General features: G+C 41.8%; 1 protein-coding gene across 7 annotated transcripts in view; it reads right to left on the bottom strand.

The window, feature by feature from the left end:
• The window catches only part of BMAL2 (basic helix-loop-helix ARNT like 2), a 48,909-nt gene extending 34,941 nt beyond the window's left edge, over positions 1–13,968 (bottom strand). Inside the window, exons 1-4 of one of the 7 annotated variants that reach the window (XM_060778250.2) lie at positions 13,480–13,968; positions 7,587–7,734; positions 4,507–4,545; positions 1,841–1,879 (exon numbers count right to left, since the gene is read on the bottom strand). In XM_060778250.2, the coding sequence (XP_060634233.1) occupies positions 1,841–1,879; positions 4,507–4,545; positions 7,587–7,734; positions 13,480–13,531 (278 nt within the window). In that variant the 5' untranslated portion in view covers positions 13,532–13,968. Of the gene's footprint in view, positions 1–1,785; positions 1,880–4,506; positions 4,546–7,586; positions 7,735–13,479 lie in introns of all 7 variants that reach the window. The other 6 variants (XM_060778252.2, XM_060778251.2, XM_060778253.2 and 3 more) reach the window with 6 other exon arrangements.
• Positions 13,969–18,646: the final 4,678 nt, after the last annotated feature.

The raw sequence follows: 18,646 nt of genomic DNA, 5'->3' as shown, positions 1-18,646 counted from the left end.
GATGAACAATTTCTCCTCCTCCTCCTCATTCTCTCATCCACCCCAACTTCTCCTTCCCTCCCTCCTTCCTTCCCTTCCTTTCTCTACTTCCCTGCCTTCTCCTTCCTTTAATTCTTTCCCTCCCTTCCCTCCTTCCTCCCTTTCCTTCTCTCCATTACTCCTTCCTCCCTTTCTTTCCTTCCTCCCCCAGCCCCAGCTTCATCCTCCTTTATTAAATCTACAGTGTAGATGCACCCAAAGTCACCCCTTCCACACTGCCATGTAAAATCCAGATTATCTACTTAGGACTGGATTATATAGCAGTGTAGACACACACACACACAGATATGGATGGATGTAGGATCACTGGTTGGTGATATATATCTATATCTGTCCATCTATCTATCTATATATACATATACACATATATATAATTACAATATTATATATATTGCTATTATATACACTGCTATATAATATATATTATATAATTGTTATATATATTACTAAATAATATGTTACTACTATATATTACTATATTAAATAGACTCATAGAATAGTTAGAAGGGACTCTACCATGGTATTGGGGGAGAACGGACAGGAAAGAAGGAGAGAAGGAGGGAGGGAAAGACAGAAGGAGGAAAGGAAGGAAGGAGAGAAGGAAGGAGAGAAGGAGGTACTGGAGGAAGGAAGGAAGAAGATAAAGTAGAAATGAAAGGAAAGGCAAGAAAGAGGTAAAGAGGTAAAGAAGGAAGGAAGGAGAAAAGGAAATAAAAATTGAAAGAACCAAGAAAACAGGGAAGGAAGAATTGAGACAAAGGAAGAAGTAGAGAAAGAGGGAGGGAAGGAAGGAAAGAGAGAAGGAAGGATGAAACCAAAGGGTTAAAGAAGGAATGAAAGAAAGAGGTAGAGAAGGAAGAAAGGAGAGGAAGGGGAAGGGGAAGAAAAAGGGGGGAAGGAATAGGTTGTTGTTTTTTTTGCCGTGTCAGGAACGACTTGAGAAACTGCAAATCGCTTCTGGTGTGAGAGAATTGGCCGTCTACAAGGACGTTGCCTAGGGGACACCTGGATGAATTAATGTTTTTATCATCCTTGTGGGAGGCTTCTCTCATGTCCCCGCATGAGGAGCTGGAGCTGATAGAGGGAGCTCATCCACCTCTCCCTGGATTCGAACCTGCGACCTATCAGTCTTCAGTCCTGCCGGCACAGGGGTTTAACCCACTGCACCACCGGGGGCCCTAGGTAGGTACCTCTCTTTCATAATAGTCCAGATATCTACCTCTACTTTGAAAATTCTTACTATAGGCCACAGCAACGCGTGGCAGGGTACAGCTAGTCTATGTATATAAGGTGTATAGGAAGCATAATATTATATTCAAAATTGCCTTTTAGATATTTGTATAAGGTGCATAAGAAACAAATTTAATTGTATTGTCGAAGGCTTTCATAGCTGGAATCACTGGGTTGTTGTAAGTTTTTTCGGGCTATATGGCCATGTTCTAGAGGCATTCTCTCCTGTCATTTCGCCTGCATCTATGGCAAGCATCCTCAGAGGTAGTGACGTTTCGCCTGCATCTATGGCAAGGTACCTCTGAGGATGCTTGCCATAGAAGCAGGCGAAACGACAGGAGAGAATGCCTCTAGAACATGGCCATATAGCCCGAAAAAACTTACAACAACACAACAAATTTCATGTTTAGATTTGGATCCCCTCTCTAAGATCTCATTACATTTGTACATGCAAATAAGGTATCCAAAATCCAATACACTTCTGGACCCAAGCATTTCAGATAAGGAATACTCAACTTGTATTTTAATTAGGTTTCTTTTTTCATAAAGTGATTTTTCCAAGTTGCAGTACCTGAAATACTTAATTTTTACATGTTCTTCATCTTCACTCCTAAGGGAAAAAAGGATTACAATTAAATAAAATGCAAACATTACAATTAACCTTTTTTGCAGGTAAAATATGCATTTGCACAATGCTAGTATTCTTGAAAACTGTTCCAAAAGTTACACAACTAAAGAAAGCGACTTATGGTAGCTGGTGGCTTATATGTCAATAGAATGCTAAGTATGGTATAGTCTAGCCTTTAAAGGAGATGTCTAAGGTGCTGAACACTATTTTAAAAGTGTTTTTGCCTTTAAAGTTTTAACCCTCAGTAAATTCACCTCTCTACCCATACAGAAAGCAGCAGTTGTCATGCTAAACCAATCATTCCACAAGGCAGGCCTACTCCCCCTCCCTAAAGCAGAAGGGAATGAAATTATTTGCCCCATCACATGTGAACCAACACAGCAGGGGAGGGGAGTATAGGAATAATATGATGAATAATAATGTTTTAAATGTAACTTATTTTAATGTTTTATCTTTAGTATAATGTTGTTTGTAATTTGTTTTTGTATACTGTGGGCATCGAATTGCTGCCGTTGTAAACCACCCTGAGTCCCCCATTGGGGGTTGAGAAGGACAGGGTAGAAATGTTGGAAATAAATAAATAACACAATGAATTCATTGCAAAGCTTCAAACCTAATATCAAGGGGAAAAAAGTTGCACAATCTCCAACTATTTCTATAAATACCAAATTTTTAACACTTTCTAAACATGGCACTGTAATTTATCTATTATACTAGCTGTCCCCTGCCATGCGTTGCTGTGGCCCAGTCTGTGTATATGTATTTTGTGTGTGTGTGTGTATGTATATATATGTGTGTGTATATATTTGTGTATATGTGTAAATATGTTGTTTTGTGCATGCATTGTAATTTTTTTGCTTTTTTAGTCTCTTGGGATGTGTTTTTCAGTGTTTTTATAAGTGATGGTCATTTGTTGGCGTGATATATGTATTTTGTCCAAATGTGGTATCTATTCTCCCAGTGGTTTTTTTTTTATTCATTTATGTTAATCATAAATACACAGACAGTATTGTATTTATTTGTATAGGATGTCATTAGCAGTGTTTCTAAACTTTTTTTTAATGCCACAACCCCTTAATGCAATTCCTCATGTTGTGGTGACCCCCAACCATAATACTATTTTCGTTGCTCCTTCATAACTGTAATTTTGCTACTCTTCTGAATCATCATGTAAATATCTGATATGCAAGATGTATTTATGTTGAAAGTCTTCGACAATACATTGTATTTCTGTTCTTATAAATTGAACATAATTAAAGCATACTGATTAATCACAAAAACAATAAGTTTGGGGTGTATGGACAACGGATGATGGGGTTTGGAGTATCTTCAACCGATTCAGCTCAGACTTCCACACACTACTAAGACCCCCGTTAATGACAGATCTGAACCAAACTTGGGCCACAGAACCTTCATGGCCATCAGAAAATACTGGAGGGGTTTGGGAGGAATCCACACGAATAGGATCCTAGTGTTGCAAGAGACCTCCAAGGGCTATCCAGTCCAACCTCCCTCTACCATAAGGGAAAAACACAATCCAAGCACCCCTAACAGATGGCCATAGAGACTCTGCTTAATATTATTATTATTAGTAGTAGTAGTAGTAGTAGTAGTAATAGAATCCTAGAGTAGGGAGACCCCCAAGGGCCATCCAGTCCAACCTCCCTCTGGCATAAGGGAAAAACACAATCCAAGCACTCCTAACAGATGGCTACAGAGACTCTGCTTAATATTATTATTATTAGAAATAGAATCCTAGAGTAGGGAGACCTCCAAGGGCCATCCAGTCCAACCTCCCTCTGCCATAAGGGAAAAGCACAGCAAAACACTCCTGATAGATGGCCATTTAGACTCTCCGTAATAATAATAATAATAATAATAATAATAATAATAATAATAATATAATTCATTTCTTCCTCCCTTCCTTCCTCTCTTTCTCTTCTTTCCTTCCTTCCCTCCCCCATCCCTGCCTCCTTTCCTTCCTCTTTCTTTCCTTTTACCTTTCCTTCCATTCATATCCTTCTCTTCACCAGTCCTTTTCTTCCTGTCTTCTCTCCTTTCTTTCCCTTCCTTCCTCCCTTCCTTCTGTGGCAGTTTGTAAGGGGTTTGCATCCTCCCTTCACCCAACGGTCCTGAGTGAGGGGGGGGGGGGTATGTGCAGCTGCTCCGGCAGCCAGGCTTCCCTTTCAAATCTCTGCCAGGGCTTGCCTTCCATCTCTCCTTTCTTCCTTCCCTCTTTCCTTTCCTCAATCTCTCCCCTCCCAAAAAGAAAGAAGAGTCTGCCTTCCTGCTTGGAAAGGGGCTCCATGGCGAGGCGAGGCAGCCTCTTTCCCTCTCAACGGTTGGTGCCTCAGGCTACTCACATGCGTGCTGGGGAGAGGGCCTTTTGAGCATGCTCAGTTAGGTACCTTTTTGGGGGTGATATTAAAGTTATTTCCCCTTCGTTTTTAAAGATTTTTTTATTTGGAAGACATAGATCAGATAAGAATGTGTTTTGCTGCCAAATTTGGTGTCAATTGGTCCAGGGGTTTTTGAGTTCTGTGAATAGCACAAACTAACATTACATTTTTATTTATATAGATTTATTTCGTGTGTGTGAAGCATTATACCTGCTCTGGAGATCATCAATATCAATGTCACATGCATACCTAGAGAAAGAGAATTTAAACCAATCAGCAGACATTCAAACGGAAAACAAAATATCAGTATAATAAAAAATAAATCAGGGCAACTTCTCATGCTGCTGGTTTTACAGATGAGATCTAGAAAGAGACAAAGGCACACAAAAGTATTCTCTATAGCTTGAATGTTGGCCATAGGGTTTAATAAATGATGGGATTATAATAATGCAATTTGAAGCATATGTGTATATGTGCTTACAAGTTGCCTACTGACTTAAAGAGAACCCATGCATTTAATAGGATTTTCTTGGGCAGGGAACATTCAAGTTTTGCCAGCTTCTTCCTCTGATATATAACCTACAGCATCTGGCATTAATTGTCAGTCTCCCATCCAAGCACTAATGCAGATTAGATATAGTGCTTTAGTGTATTTAAGCACTTACAATTTCAAAACCCTCATTTTTTGCCATTATTATAGGAAATAACATGGTAAAAAAGACTAGGCAATTGCCTAGCACACATTATGTTGTGAGACAGCCAGCATGATACATGAGTTTAAGTTTAGGACTCCAGGAAACTAGGATTTGAATCCCTACTTAGCCATGGGCTACATGGGGTAACCTTGATCAATAAGATGCTGTCTGCATCTGAGTTTATCAGATTACCCTAACAGACTTGTTTCAATCTTACACTGGAGATGAAACCAAAATCTGACACCTTTTCCTGCCACAATTTGAAAGCTGGAGAAGCAATAAAACCAAGTTAAAATTAAAATGTCCCAATTAATATTGGTAGGTTACTCACCTGTAACCATGTTTCTTCGAGTGGTCCTCTGTGAATGCACACATATGGAGTATCTGCACCTGCGCAGCCTCCAACGGAAAACTTCCCAAGTTGAAACTTTTAAGTTTTGGCGGTAACCCTGCCCAGCCGCCCAGCAGAGCATAAAAGGCACCCTTGCACGCACGCTCCGCAGTTCCTACGCAGCCATAGCGAGGAAAAGGGGAGGTTTGCAAGAGGAGGCAGCCGGGCGGGTTTGTGTTGATTCACAGAGGACCACTCGAAGAAACATGGTTACAGGTGAGTAACCTACCATTTTTCTTCATGGCCTCTGTGAATGCACACATTTGGAGATCTAGCAAGCTAAGGTCCCGGATGGTGGGAAGCAAACCGACACCAATTAAGGGCCAAACATGACTTTATTGAAAGTTCTGACACAACAATGCAAGGCAAGAGACATTTATCAGAATAACAAACCATACTATAATGGTTATGGCGGAGGCATAAACAATGGCGGAACCCGAAATGCTGCGTCTTTTATGCCCTGCTGGGAGGCTGGGCGAGGTTACCGGCAAAACTTAAAATTTTCAACTTCGGAAGTTTTCCGTTGGAGCCTGCGCAGGCGCAGATACTCCATATGTGTGCATTCACAGAGGCCATGAAGAAAAAACATCTCTTATTATTTAATATGTCATCCATATTGTAAATTTTATTTTTAAAACACGTTGAAAGCTGATGTGAATTCTTGCAATGCAATACAACAACAATTTATGTAAATGGCCCTGACACCAAAAAACTACTCAAACAAGAAAGTTTCCAAACAGTTCTAGAAAATGCGCACAACGTTGTCATCATTAGCACCTTCTCCTGTAGTCAGATTTGTTTGTAATATAAAGAGGATATATTAGGAAATATGTTTTGGAGAATGTAGACTGAACAGAATGGTTCAGAAATAAGACAGAAAAGGAAGATACTGCCTCATAAGAATCTGGAGATGTTTTTAATCCAAAGCTGTTTCTTAGTGGGAAAATGGATCCTTACGAAATGATATATTTTGCATATGTTGCACCAGAGAAAATCCTCCTGGTGCCAAATCAAATGGCTTTTAGGTTCTGGAAAAGACATGTCCCATTACCCTAAAAGGAATCCCTTTGAATTAAAGCCTCTCTGTTTTATTTACTAAGTTTATTATTTCTACCATGTTGTGTTGATATCACTACCAAGTTAAATAGAAGGTAATACAAAGTGATAAAAGGGAACAATGAGGACAAATTGAAGGAGCTGAGAATAAGAAACATATATAGACATTCTAGTCATTTACTAAAATTACCCAAAGGACTCAAAACACAATTGCTTTCCAACTCGCCTGAAGATAGTGCTGAGGGATTTCAAAAGATATTGATTTTTAAAAATGTTTTGGGGGTTGAGCATAATGGAGTGGTTGTTTCCACCAATACTTAGGTAACCAATGACCTCCAAGAGATGTCCGCTTCTGATCTAGAACCAGGTTTCTTATTAGTGGATCTGAAGGCATTTAGCTATGCTGGAAAGTACAGAAAAACACAGCTAAAAGATATACTTTTAAGTGTTCAAAATATATCACAAAAGTGGTTGGGAACAGAAAATATATATATAGGAATTCCCGACTTACAAATAACACATAGTTAATAACAGTGGTGGGACAACAGGAAATTAGAGAAAACTGCTCTAAAAAAGGGAAATTCACTCCTAAAAATTGTTATCATGGGAAACAGGTGTTCCCACTGAAGCTTTGTCACCAATCCTTGTTTCCACAACAAGTCAAGTTTTTCGAAATCCAATTTTCACAGGGACAAAAAGTGATACGAAATCTTCTGAACACAGACAGCAAAACCAACACCATGGAGGTGCTAACCCCTTCATATGCTATCAAAGGCTAAAAACTATATATTTTTGGCTAGAGTTACACTGAAAAAATGTATGCATTCTGACTTATAAAAAAAATTCAGTTTAAGAACAAACCTACAAACCCTATCTACTTCACAACTTGGGGACTGCATGTATATGCAAACAGATTATTATAACTCTCTTGTCATGCATATTAATTTCCTAACACAAGTGCAAAACAAAAATGAGTCCCAAATTTAGCACTGGCGGCAAGCTGAATATCTTTGCCAAAATATTCCTTTTCCCAAACAGGGAAGTTAGATGAGTAATAACATGTACACACAAATGTAGAAATAAAAGGAAAAATCCACCAAAGCTGTGATTCTCGTAGGGGGTATAGACAAGTAAGTCATTTTACTTACTGGTTATCAGAAACACTTCCTTTGCGTTTTCTTGGAAAGTCTACCACAAATGTGTTGACTGAACTGGCAGTGGCAGGCTGGGCTGAAGGGCTTATAAGGCCTGAGACTACAGAGGTGGCACACTGGGTTCCTTCCATCTGAAGATTATCTACGAATAGGAAAATAATACCCATGCTGAAGATATTCTGCTGTATTCGCTTTGAAAAATCCAAAGGCAAAAGAAGAAACATAACTGATGTTGCCAGTCCTAATCTCTAGATGACTCTGGGTTTATCCACAATGCACATATATAGCTGTTCAGCACCACTTCAATTGCCATAACTTCATCTCATGGAATCCTGAGCTTTGTAGTTTGATGAGATACTTAGGAAAGTTGTATTGCTGTAGTGTACGAAGTTGACTAGAGCTCTAATGAAGTTTATTTTAAGTGCCTCTCAAAACTATAAATCCCAGGATTCCATGAGAAGGAGCCATGGGGGTAAAACAAATATCACACTGCTGTAATTGTGTAGTGAGATATACCTTCTGATACCAAATAAATGAGACCTCTCAACACAAATGTTAATATGCTCCTTGTCATTAATCAGTTTTTGGAATAACTGTATCACTGCTACTATAAACCAATTTGAACCAAATCACTGCAGAACATAACCTGGTACTCTTCCAATGGCCAGGGATCATGGGAGTTGTAGTTCAAAGCACACAAAGGATATCAGGTTACCTATTCTCTCACACAGAAAACTATAACTCTTGCTTGGTATTATATTATATGGAAGCAACATGTAATCAAAATGTTTTAAGCAGCAATAGAAATAATAATGTTATCTGGTTATGATGGCGAGCCAGCCAGGAGCCCGTTTGAAGCCGATCTGACCTGCAGCAGGGAGTTCCACAGTTCTCTGTTGCCCGCTTGAGCCAATATCAATGGGAATGTGGCCACAGCAGCAGCTCCAACCAAAGACTCCTTTCCTGCCTTGCTTTCGTCCCCTCAACCTGGAGCCCAGCTGTTTTTCCAAAAACGTTGCCTCACTGCCACCATTTTGTGGATGTCTAAGGAGCCTGCTGATCTTGGAAGACTGTCGCGGTTGCCTCCTATGACTCCCAAGATGTCGGCAGGCGCCTTGGTCCTTGGTGTGGAGGGATCTGTAGTTCTCTCCATGTATCTCGATCTCCAATATTGGCAGCCGACTCATAAGGACTCTGTGAACGCTGGGACACCCTTTCCCACTTGCCTTTACTGGATTTTATAACTTTGTTCAATTTTCCCAAACTTTCAAGGACTTTTGAAAACTTTATGGAACTTTTTCCCCAAGCCCTATAGACTTCCTTCTCATGATTAAGGGGTGATATGATTTCATGCTTATGAATGTATTCTTTTGGACTCTGGTGGGTGGGATGGATGTATATGAAATTCCTTTATGCTTCATTATCCCTTATGTATCTCCCTTGAACCTTGTGTTTGTGTCTGTATATGAAATACGAAGTGCCACTCCCTTGACCCCAGCAAGAAAAAATCCCCAGACTAAACTTCTCATTTTTCTGAGGAAGATGATCCCTTGATTTAAAGGACCTAATAGGAACTTCTTGCATGGACAATACAAAGGACATATGCCCCAGGCCTCGGAGTTGGCCCATCTGGGAAGAAAGCCCCATGGCTAAGGTAATCACTCCTCAAAGGGACAACTGGTCTTTGGAAAGCCTTAAATTGTCCTCCAACTGCCTGATCCTTTGTTTCCATTCCCTGGACGAAACCTCGATCAGAATCGCATCTATTGTCTCCATATCCAGTCTTCAGGAAAATCCGGAATCTGGTGGTCCTGCCAGACACAGATGTTTATCTCCACCCACCAAAGACCCAGCTAGCTAGAGGACCCTTCAGGGTTATCGCCAAGCCCATGGACAATCATTGAGCCATTAATCCACTCATTTCTTCATTGTTTCTCGCTCGGACCGCCTTCTCTCCCCTGATTGGCCAGGAGGCCAAAGCAGCGCTGGCTGGCTGATTGGCTATGACACGCAGGAGGCAGCCAAGCCTCCTCCCCAGCTGTTAGCACCAGCCAATCAGCCTCAAGCTGGCAGAGGGAGGCGGGAGCAGGAAATTCAAAGCTTACCACCCTGTTTTTTCATATAAAATGTGCTGTAATGTATTGTGTGGTATGTCTCTCCTGACGAACTATCGTGGTTTGGCATCCGTACCAGCTAGACGAAATAAATACAACTTGGTGGCTTTTCTTCAACTTTGGTGAGATTTATTTGGGAAAAATCAGGGAAAATCCTTTGGCTCTCTCTCTTTTCGCTCACAGGAGTATCGGATCCTCGTTGTTGGGTCTGAGGGCTTTCCTCTCCTGGGTGGGAGCCTCTACATTCTAGCTCGATATCAGTTATAACATGCTATTTTTCAAATAACCAGGATATGTTGTTATATTACTTTTTTAGAATTGCATAATTACACAGCGGGAGTTGTTTGGAGAAATGTATTCCATTTGGTCATTTCTGTTTTTAAAATAAATCATTTTATAATTTCTCAGGCTATATATATGAGGAGTTGTTAAGACCAGAGAGGGTTAGCAGTACGAATCTCATACAAATTCTTTCCAATCTGATTAAGAAATTAAAAATTGTGTCATGTTTATGGTGCTCTCAGAATCTGCATATTTAATTTCAAATAAGATAACAATTTGGAAATCATCAAAATAAATGAATAAACATTTCAAAATGAGAGTTCCTATTTTTTTGTTTTTGTTTTTTTGTGGAAACATTTGCCTGAAGGGTTTAACTTGTTCATTAATCAGTATGTACCATATAACAATAATATTCAAAGTGCATGCCAAAAAAGATGTAGACAATATTTAGAAATAAAGTTATTAACATTTGATTTGTTTTTCTCTATTCCAGTAATAGGATGGTGATCATTTACGTGTAAAACAAGGTTTCAGTCAGGCATTAACCTAATCTCCTACATTTTTAATTATTCAAAGATAACTTCTAGCAGAGCAACCCTATCCCCTTCAGAAGGCCCCTGGTATGCTTGCAAATGTAAAAGTATAGCCAAAAGCATCCATGCTGCCAGCAAGCATTAAAACAGGGTCTACCAGGACTGCCCTTGAATCTACAGGACACCAAATCCTTTATTCTCCCATGATCAGGCCCTGCATATCACAGTTGTATACAGATGGGAGGAAATGTAAAAACACAAATCTTCAAAGAAAAATAGAAGCAGGAAAAAGTCTGCCTTTCCCTTTCTCCTCTAGCCAGAGTTAGCCTGTGGGGCTTTGAAAATAGGTTGTTCATAACCACTTGGGCATTTCAGATGAATGTCCATAAAAGAACAAAAGAATGTCCATAAGAATTAAAACTCCTCTAGTAACTGAACAAAAACAGAGAAAGGTTTACATCAAACCCAATGTGTTTTATATAATCATTTGCAAGAGCACTGCAAACCATCCTTTTATATGCCAACAAGCAGGAAGCGACGGTGGAGATTGTGAAAAGGACTAAAGCGGTGATTTAAAAAACCCCATAAAATGGATCACTGTTTCGGTTTTCCTTCAAATTGCATAGACTAAATAAAGAGGAAATTCTTGCTCATGTAGCTAAAAGAAGCAAATATTTAAAAATTGGGATGTACAAAAAAAGTGTCTCTATTGGGGATTATATTTCTTTTACTCACAATACAGTTTTGTCATAGATATTGTCTATAACATTGCCTTTTAAGCTATCTGATGTGGGAAGCCAGCATCACATACACGCTCTCTCTCTCTCTCTCTCTCTCTCGATGTACCAATGACTGGTACCATATTTGTGTTCAATGGCTACAAATGACTCGTGGTTGGCAACGGCCCATGGACCATTTCTTTGACTGGAATTCTCCCTTCTTCCATACACCAATGTTGAAGTATTCACATCAAATGACAAACAGGTCATATACAGTACATTTCCATATTGACTGGGAGTGACTTTTTGTACTCTACTGACCTTTGGGTCTGTATCTAGCGCTCTCCCTATTTTCAGAAGGGAAGATCTAAAACAGCCCTCCAGAATGTCCCTACACCAGGTTTTGTTCTTTAATAATAGATTACAATTTGAAAGTTAATGCAAGCAAAGCTCCAGTCAGAAAGCACTACAGGATCAAAGGAAACACAAACAAACCCTGACCTACTTTTTTGGGAAACAGAATTTGCCGGCACAATTTTGCTAACGCAAAATAAAACAGAAGTGACGAGTACAAAAGACTCATCTTTGTGTCTAAAATTGGAAGACCAGCAGCCATATTCAGAAGTGTGAAGACAATGTGCCTTTCAGCATTGTTTCATGAACCACCTGAAGTATATATCGGAAAAGAATGGAATACTAAAGCACAAGAAAGATGATTTAATCAATCTGACATAATATAGTAAAAAATAAAATGTATGTACTTTGGTCCATGGTTACCCAAAATGCAAACAAAAAACAAAACCTATTCTTTAAAAACCTTGTGTAGATAGAATAAAAAAACATTTTGCTCATACAGAAAACTTTAAATATCAGTTAAGGTGTGCACGCAAAATAGGTCAAAAGGTAAATGATATCAGCATTTAAAATGAAATTATACATAATGGAAAAAAATCAAATCAACATGCCCTATGTATTTCTTCCAGCTTCCTGCCGACATACGGTTACCCATAAAATTTTATAGAGTTCTTAGAGGTAGTTTTGCCAGCCCTTTCCCCCATGACCTTCTGGCATACAAACTAGTCAAATGTGGGCTAGGCAAAACTATGGTTAGGTGGATCTGTAATTGGTTAAGCGAATGAACCCAGAGGATGCTCACCAATGCTTCCTCATCATCCTGGAAAGAAGTGACAAGTGGAGTGCATCAAGTTTGCAGATGACACCAAATTGGGAGGGACAGCCAATACCCCAGAAGGAGCAGAATTCAAAACGATCTAAGAAATTATTGCAGTGGTTCTCAACCTGTGGGTCCCCAAATGTTTTGGCCTTCAACTCCCACAAATCCTAACAGCTGGTAAACTGGCTGGGATTTCTGGGAGTTGTAGGCCAAAATACCTGGGGACCCACAGGTTGAGAACCACTGGATTAGAGAGATGGGCCAAATCTAACAAAATGAAGTTCAACAAATGCAGAAAAAACGAAATGCAAAGATAACAGAATGGGGGACACCTGGATCGACAGCAGTATGTGTGAAAAAGATTTTGGAGTCCTCGTGGACAAGTTAAACATGAGCCAACAATGTCATGCGGCAGGAAAAAAAGCCAATGGGATTTTGGCCTGTATAAATAGGAGTGGTGTCCAAATCCAAGGAAGTCATGCTACCCCTCTATTCTGCCTCGGTCAGATTCTGGGCACCACAATTAAAGGGAGATGTTGATAAGCTGGAATATGTCTAGAGGAGGGCGACTAAAATGATCAAGGATTTGAAGAAAGAGCCCTATGAGGAGCGGCTTAAAGAGCTGGGCATGTTTAGCCTGAAGAAGAGAACACTGATGGCCATGTATAAATATGTGAGGAGAAGTCACAGGGAGGAGGAAGCAGGCTTGTTTTCTGCTACCCTGGAGACTCGGACACATCCTTCTCCATCAATTTCGCTGGAGTGGCCACATTGTCCGAATGCCTGATCAACATCTCCCCAAGCAGTTACTCTACTCTCAATTCAAGAATGGAAAAAGGAATGTTGGTGGACAGGAAAAAATATTTAAAGAGGGGCTTAAAGCTAACCTTAAAAACTTGTGACATAGACACCGAGAACTGGGAAACCCTGGTCCTTGAGTGTTCCAACTGGAGGTCAGCTATGACCAGCAGTGCTGTGGATTTAGATATAGAGAACACAAGGAAGGAAGGAAGGAAGGAAGGAAGGAAGGAAGGAAGGAAGGAAGGAAGGAAGGTGCCGCCTCACCTGGGGCTCCGGGTCTCCCGCTGGCCTCCTCAGCTCCTGCCGCCTCCGCCATGGCCCGCTCCGCAGAGGCAGCAGGAGCAGCAGCCGCGGCCCGCCACCCGCCGCCCGCCGCAGAGGCATGGGGAGGGCAGGCGAGAGAGAGAACGAGGTGCTCCGGCAGCGGCCGCCGCCAAGCGAGCCCCTGAGGGAGGGAAGAAAGAGGGAGGCCGGGTGAGAGGCTACACTTCAGGCTGAGGAGGAAGCGCCCGGCATCTCGCGAGAGTTGCGTTGGCCAGAACACACCCGGGGACCCTTCGTAGAACAGTTCCTTCCGAATGCCTCAGCTTTGGACGAGAGGATTCTGGGAACTGAACTCTCAAACACTTGAAGGAGTCGAGGCTCGCGGCTTTCTTCATGTTGGGAGGCTTCCCGGGGAGCGCCTCCCTCAATCCCTGCCTTCTCTCGGCAGGCACGTGCGCCCGCGGCACGCGACCCGTGACGCGCCAAGCTCCGCCCCTCCTCCTCACCCACTGACCCAGATACGAGGCCGCGCGCCGCCGCCGCCTTGGAGCAAGCGCGCGCTGACTCTGCGCCTCAGGTTCTCGCGCCCACGCTCTTCATTAGCGGCGTTGCTTCAAAGGCCCTTCCCAAGCTTACTTCGCCAAACATTGATGGGGCGTCCAAGTTCCAGATACCTCCGCCAGGATGGTCGGGGAGGGAGGGGGGGCTTGTAGTCTAACCAATATCTTAGGCCCCTTTTACACAGCTGTATAAAATCCATGATAATCTGCTTCGAAGTGGATTATATGGCAATACACTCACATAATCCCGTTCAGAGTAGATAATGTCGATTTTGTCGAAGGCTTTCATGGCCGGGATCACTGGGTTGTAGGTTTTTCCGGGCTATATGGCCATGTTCTGGAGGCAATTTTTCTCCTGACGTTTCGCCTGCATCTATGGCAAGCATCCTCAGAGGTACTGAGGTCTGTTGGAAGTAGGAAAAATGGGTTTATATATCTGTGGAATGACCAGGGTAATGTTTCAGCTGATCACCTTGATTTGCATTCAATGGCCAGGAAGCGCCTGGGGGGAATCTCTTGTTGAGAGTGAATTGATGTGCCTGATTGTTTACTCTCTGTTGTCGATTTTATTTATCGTGTCAGGAGCAACCAGACATTTGTATTACATTTTTAACAAAACAATCAGCCAAAACAAAGTTTGCAAGCTTGGTAGTTGATTAAATGTCCTTTGACCAGTAGCTGGCCACTTGGCGTGCTTCCGGTGTTGCTGCAAGAAGGTCCTCCATTGTGCATGTGGCAGGGCTCAGGTTGCATTGCAGCAGGTGGTCAGTGGTTTGCTCTTCTCCACACTCGCATGCCGTGGATTCCACCCTGTAGCCCCATTTCTTAAGATTGGCTCTGCATCTCGTGGTGCCAGAGCGCAGTCTGTTCAGCGCCTTCCAAGTCGCCCAGTTTTCTGTGTGCCCAGGAGGGGAGTCTCTCATTTGGTATCAGCCATTGATTGAGGTTGTGGGTTTGAGCCTGCCACTTTTGGACTCTCGCTTGCTGGGGTGTTCCAGCGAGTGTCTCTGTAGATCAGTGTTTCTCAACCTGGGGGTTGGGACCCCTGAGGGGGTCGCGAGGGGGTGTCAGAGGGGTCGCCAAAGACCATAAGAAAATACAGTTTTTTCTGATGGTCATGGGGATTCCATGTGGGAAGTTTGAGCCAGTTCTATCGTTGGTGGAGTTCAGAATGTTCTTTGATTGTAATGAACTATAAATTCCAGCAACTACTACTCCAAAATGTCAAGATCTATTTTCCCCAGACTCCACCAGTGTTCACATTTGGGCATATTGAGTATTCATGCCAAGTTTGGTCCACATCCACCATTGCATGAGTCCACAGCACTCTCTGGATATAGGTGAACTACAACTCCCAAGCTCAAGGTCAATGCCCATCAAACCCTTCCAGTGTTTTCCATTGGCCATGGGAGCCAAGTTTGGTTCAAATCCATTGCTGGTAGAGTTCAGAATGCTCTTTGATTATAAGCAAACTATAAATCCCAGCAACTAGAACTCCCAAATTACAAAATCAATCCTCCCCCAACCCCACTAGCATTCACATTTGGGTGTATTGGGTATTTCTGCCCAGTTTGGTCCAGTGAATGAAAATACATCCTGCATATCAGATATTTACATTATGATTTATAACAGTAGTAAAATGACTGTTTTGAAGTAGCAACAAAAACAATATTATGGTTAGGGGTCACCACAACATGAGGGACTGTATTAAGGGGTCACGGCATTAGGAAGGTTGAGAAGCACTGCTGTAGATCTTAGAAAACTATTTCTTGATTCAATTCGTTGATGTGCTGGCTGATACCCAAACAAGGAATGAGCTAGAGATATCACTGCCTTGGTCCTTTCACTATTGGCTGCTACTTCCCGGCGGATGTCAGGTGGTGCAATACTGGCTAAACAGTGTAGTTTCTCCAGTGGTGTAGGGCGCAGACACCTCTTGATAATGCGGCATGTCTCATTAAGAGCCACATCCACTGTTTTAGCGTGGTGAGATGTGTTCCACACTGGGCATGCGTACTCAGCAGCAGAGTAGCATAGCGCATGGGCAGATGTCTTCACTGTGTCTGGTTGTAATCCCCAGGTTGTGCCAGTCAGCTTTCGTATGATATTGTTTCTAGCGCCCACCTTTTGCTTGATGTTCATAAACAGCATAGATGCTGTTGCTAGTACTAGGGCATTCGAGCATGACCTCAAACTGCTTGAGCAGATGTACACAACTAGTATGAAGCTGAGCCTCCCCATCTCCATAGAAACACCCCCACAGCAACCCCGGCAGTCCTCTGAAAATGGTGATATAGAATCATTTTGAGTGAACAGAGGAGAACTGATGTATTTGGATTCTGTGGTATTTCTGGGGCTAGAGTGGGGGTAATTTGAGGTGTTTTCGTTCGCTTGAATGGAAGAAATTTCCCCCAGATTGCATTGAGGGATACATGGAAGGCTTTGAGGCCATATGTGGTTCACAGACTGCATTACGCCCACCCTACTTTATAGCTAGAGGGATCTACCATCTTTTTTGTAGAACAGTTACTCTAAGGAACACTTTATCCAGGAAAAAATTGACAATCGGTTAGGGATCACTATGTAAACGTTAGCTGGTGTTACTGACCATTATCAATATACTGAAACTGGTTATGTGTCATAACATATCCAACACAAATACATTCACAGACCAGGGCACTCTTTCCTTGGTGCCTTCTAGATGTGTCGATCCACAACCTTCATGATTCACCAGACAGCACAGTATAATGTATTATCAAAGGCTTTCATGGCCGGAATCACTGGGTTGTTGTAGGTTTTTCCGGGCTTTATGGTCATGTTCTAGAGGCATTTTCTCCTGATGTTTCGCCTGCATCTATGGCAAGCATCCTCAGAGGTAGTGAGGTCTATTGGAAGTAGGAAAATAGGTTTATATATCTGTGGAATGACCAGGGTGAGACAAAGGACTTTTGTCTGCTAGAGCTAGGTGTGAATGTTTCAACTGACCACCTTGATTAGCATTTAATGGCTTGGAAGTGCCTGGGGGGAATCTTTTGTTGAGAGTGATTTGTTTGTTTGTTGAGAATGCTAAGTTCAGCAAAGGACAAGAGGGATCCTCTCACCTCTGCAGGAGTCTACCGTATTCCATGCAGCTGTGGAGAAGTCTACATAGGGACCACCAAACGTAGCGCCCAAACACGAATCAAGGAACATGAAAGGCACTGCAGACTACTTCAACCAGAGAAATCAGCCATAGCAGAGCACCTGACGAACCAACCTGGACACAGCGTATTATTTGAGAACACAGAAATGCTGGACCACACTCACAACCACCATGTCAGACTACACAGAGAAGCCACTGAAATCCACAAGCATGTGGACAATTTCAACAGAAAGGAAATAACCATGAAAATGAACAAAATCTGGCTACCAGTATTAAAAAAACTCAAAAATTACAACAGCAAAACAACAGAGAGTAAACAATCAGGCACATCAAATCACTCTCAACAAAAGATTCCCCCCAGGCACTTCCAAGCCATTAAATGCTAATCAAGATGGTCAGTTGAAACATTCACACCTAGCTCCAGACAAAAGTCCTTTGTCCCACCCTGGTCATTCCACAGATATAAAAAACCATTTTCCTACTTCCAACAGACCTCACTCCCTCTGAGGATGCTTGCCATAGATGCAGGCGAAACGTCAGGAGAAAATGCCTCTAGCACATGGCCATATAGCCTGGAAAAACCTACAACAACCCAGCACAGTATAGCTGGCCATGGGATTATGGAAACCATAGCACAACATATCTTGAGGGCAGTGAATTGGCCAAACCTGTGGCAGGTGAAAGAACAGGGCTCCAAGCCTTTATTTTCACTTCCCCAACAGTAGTTGCCACTTGCCACGGACATTGGAAAACATTCTAAGGGAGAGGCACAAAAGCTAGAGGAAAAACAGGTTGGTGCCAAACTCTTAGCAAGGTACAATAGTAAACTGCGTAGTAAAAAATACAAACAGGAAGTCTTCATAATGGTAGCACTGTTTTTAAGGATGATCTGTAATTCCATAAAGTGTTCTTTGTCTAACTGCACAAAGGATTCTGTTGTTCAAAACAGCAATTTCGAATGTAGCTTTTCTTAAACTGTGACTCCAAAGAAAGAATGGACAGAAATATAACAATCACAACAGCCACCTGTTGTGAAGAGATTTGCGAAAGAATGAAAACATCTCCTCCTAGAATGTGCCTTTCTAGTGTTTGCCTTTTACAAAGCGTTTACTTTTGTTATTTCCGTCTCTTTCATCCAAGTAAATTAGCCCAATCAGATATCACAAACACACACACCATTTTGAAAAGTATTTTTGGTGGTAGAGTATTTCCTTGCCCATGCTAATATTACTACTCTTTACGCATTTAACTAGTTTGGAATATTTATTTGCCTTCACTGGATCTTAAAACATGAACAATGAATATAATCCAGGTTTTAAAAATGCTCAACAGGATTGTAAAACATATATTCACTAGGCATTGCAGTTCAGCAGCCTAATTTGGCAGCTACCAGAACGGTGGCTGTTCTGTTGTGCGCTGGGCCTGTAAATAGTTGTCTTTAAAACAGGACGTGCAACCTTTACCC

This window comes from Anolis sagrei, chromosome 5 (genome assembly GCF_037176765.1).
Source record: "Anolis sagrei isolate rAnoSag1 chromosome 5, rAnoSag1.mat, whole genome shotgun sequence".
NCBI lineage: Eukaryota > Metazoa > Chordata > Lepidosauria > Squamata > Dactyloidae > Anolis > Anolis sagrei.
The sequence above is the reverse complement of the archived record's forward strand: the minus strand, read 5'-3'. Positions and strand labels throughout refer to the sequence as shown.